We start from the raw sequence: 2297 nt of genomic DNA, 5'->3' as shown, positions 1-2297 counted from the left end.
GTCCGGGCTGGGGATTCGAACCCGCCACCTTAGGTGTACGTGGCTGGCGCCTTAGCCGGTTGAGCTATAGCCACCGAGCCACCTGTTTCTTCTGTTATTTTCTTTATTTTTCCTGCTTCGGATGTCCCGTGTTGTTTCTCTGGGATTTCACAATGCTGATTCTGAGTGGAGTGATCCCAGTGGCAGCTGCTGCTTGCACTTTTCCTTACTTTTTTTGGGAGCAACGTGTTAGGAGGCTGCTTCCTAGTCCACCATTTTTTCTTTCTCCAGAAAAATCTTAAAATATGATTTTCAGGTTAGTAGTTGAAATATGTGGTTAAAGGAATAGCTTAGGATTTTGAAGACATTTGAACTGTCGCATTTTTTTTTTCCTCATAGATTGTTTTGACTGGCATCTTGGAGCAAGTTGTAAATTGTAGAGATGCTCTGGCTCAAGAGTATCTCATGGAATGTATTATTCAGGTAGGTGGGAACATTTGTTTCATTTTTTAAAAAGACTGTTATCTTTAAATTTCATTGTTTTGAAAGTCTTTCTAGTAACATTTCCTGAATAAAGATCTTTTTTGTCTCCAACTAATAACTTAGTCTTTGTATTGATGTTTCTTTTTTTTTCTCAGATTATAAGAAAGTTTAATCTCTGAGTTACCTAGATCTCCTCAGTTTTTGTTTAATTGTAGGCCAATAGGATATAATGGGATATAATAGTTTGGTTAATAGGATATAATAGGATATCAGGGCTAATGTTTAGAGAGGCTCAAAAGTTGTGTATTTGAGTTTAGTTGTATTATATTGAAATGATTTTTCCACATACTATATATGTGAGTTCAGAATATAATGTGAAATGCTATTCCCTATATCAATCAATTATTTGATTTTCAGGTTTTCCCTGATGAATTCCACCTCCAGACTTTGAATCCTTTTCTTCGGGCCTGTGCTGAGTTACACCAAAATGTAAACGTGAAAAACATAATCATTGCTTTAATTGATAGGTAAGATCTTCCAACACTGGAGGGTAAATGCTCTGACTTTGGAATAATGAATTTAAACCTTTTTGTGAATTAGTGGTTTCTATTACATCTTAATTATATCAATGTTTTGTTTTTTTTTTCTGTTGAGACAGGGTCTCACTGTGTTGCCCTTAGTAGGGTGCTTTGGCATCACAGCTCACAGCAACTTCAAACTCTTGGGCTTAAGTGATTCTCTTGCCTCAGCCCCCCAAATAGCTGGGATTACAGGCACTGAGCCTTTTTTTTTTTTCTTTTGAGACAGAGTCTCACTATGTCACCCTGGGTAGATTACCATGGCGTCACAGCTCACAGCAACCTTGGGCTTAGCAGTTCTCTTGCCTCAGACTCCCAAGTAGCTCAGATTACAGGTGCCTGCCACAATGCCCGGCTACTTTTTGGTTGTAGTTGTCATTGTTGTTTGGCAGGCCCAGGCTGGATTCAAACCCGCCAGCTCTGGTGTATGTGGCTGAGCTATAGGTGCTGAGCCTGTATCAATGATTTTAGTGTAATTATACTATGAATAATTTAGCTCTATGAGCAGGAGTTACTTAGGTGCTTGCCTAGGTTAGACATGAAAGAGGTTTAACTTTTGTGCAGGAGGCATAGAGATAATTAATTTTTAATCTATATGCCTAATTGACATTTAAAGACATTATACAGGCTCAGTGCCTATAGCTTAGCGGTTAGGGCACCAGCCACATACTCCAGGGCTGGCATGTTTGAACCTGGCCTGGGCCTGAACAACAATGACAACTACAAAAAAAAGAAAGAAAGAAAATAGAAAACAACTGGATGTTGTGGCTGGCACCTGTAGTCCCAGCTATTTGGGAGGCTGAGGCAAGAGAATCACTTAAGCCCAAGAGTTTGAGGTTGCTGTGACCTGTGATGCCACAGCCCTCTACTGAGAACGACATAGTGAGACTCCGTCTCAAAAAAAAAAAAAAAGGGAAAGTGATCTAATCAACTTGATTAATCTAGGGCAGAAATACTGTTGTATTCTCATCCTTAAGCATACTACTTAGCTGATACTAGATGCTTACAATAGAAAGACAGTATGTCCAAAGTAAAGTTTCTTTTTCTTTTTAAAAAATTTTTTCTTGGCTCAGTGCCCATAGCTCAGTATTTAGGGCACCGGTCACGTTTACCAGGACTGGAAGGTTCAAACCTAGCCTGGGCCAGCTAAATGACAACTATAACAATGACAACTATAACAAAAAGTAGCTGGGCATTGTGGCAGTGCCTGTAGTCCCAGCTATTTGGGAGGCTGAGGCAAGAGAATTGCTTAAGCCC

General features: G+C 39.6%; 1 protein-coding gene across 1 annotated transcript in view; it reads left to right on the top strand.

The window, feature by feature from the left end:
- Positions 1-2297, top strand: part of VPS35 (VPS35, retromer complex component) — a 32546-nt gene that overhangs the window by 15710 nt on the left and 14539 nt on the right. The window contains exons 7-8 of the mRNA XM_003792516.3: positions 379-462; positions 880-989. Of these exons, the coding sequence (XP_003792564.1) occupies positions 379-462; positions 880-989 (194 nt within the window). The remainder of the gene's footprint in view (positions 1-378; positions 463-879; positions 990-2297) is intronic.

This window comes from Otolemur garnettii, unplaced genomic scaffold, assembly GCF_000181295.1.
Source record: "Otolemur garnettii isolate 467f Iridium unplaced genomic scaffold, OtoGar3 scaffold00058, whole genome shotgun sequence".
NCBI classification, from domain to species: Eukaryota; Metazoa; Chordata; class Mammalia; order Primates; family Galagidae; genus Otolemur; species Otolemur garnettii.
This window is presented reverse-complemented; position numbering and strand designations above follow the sequence as displayed.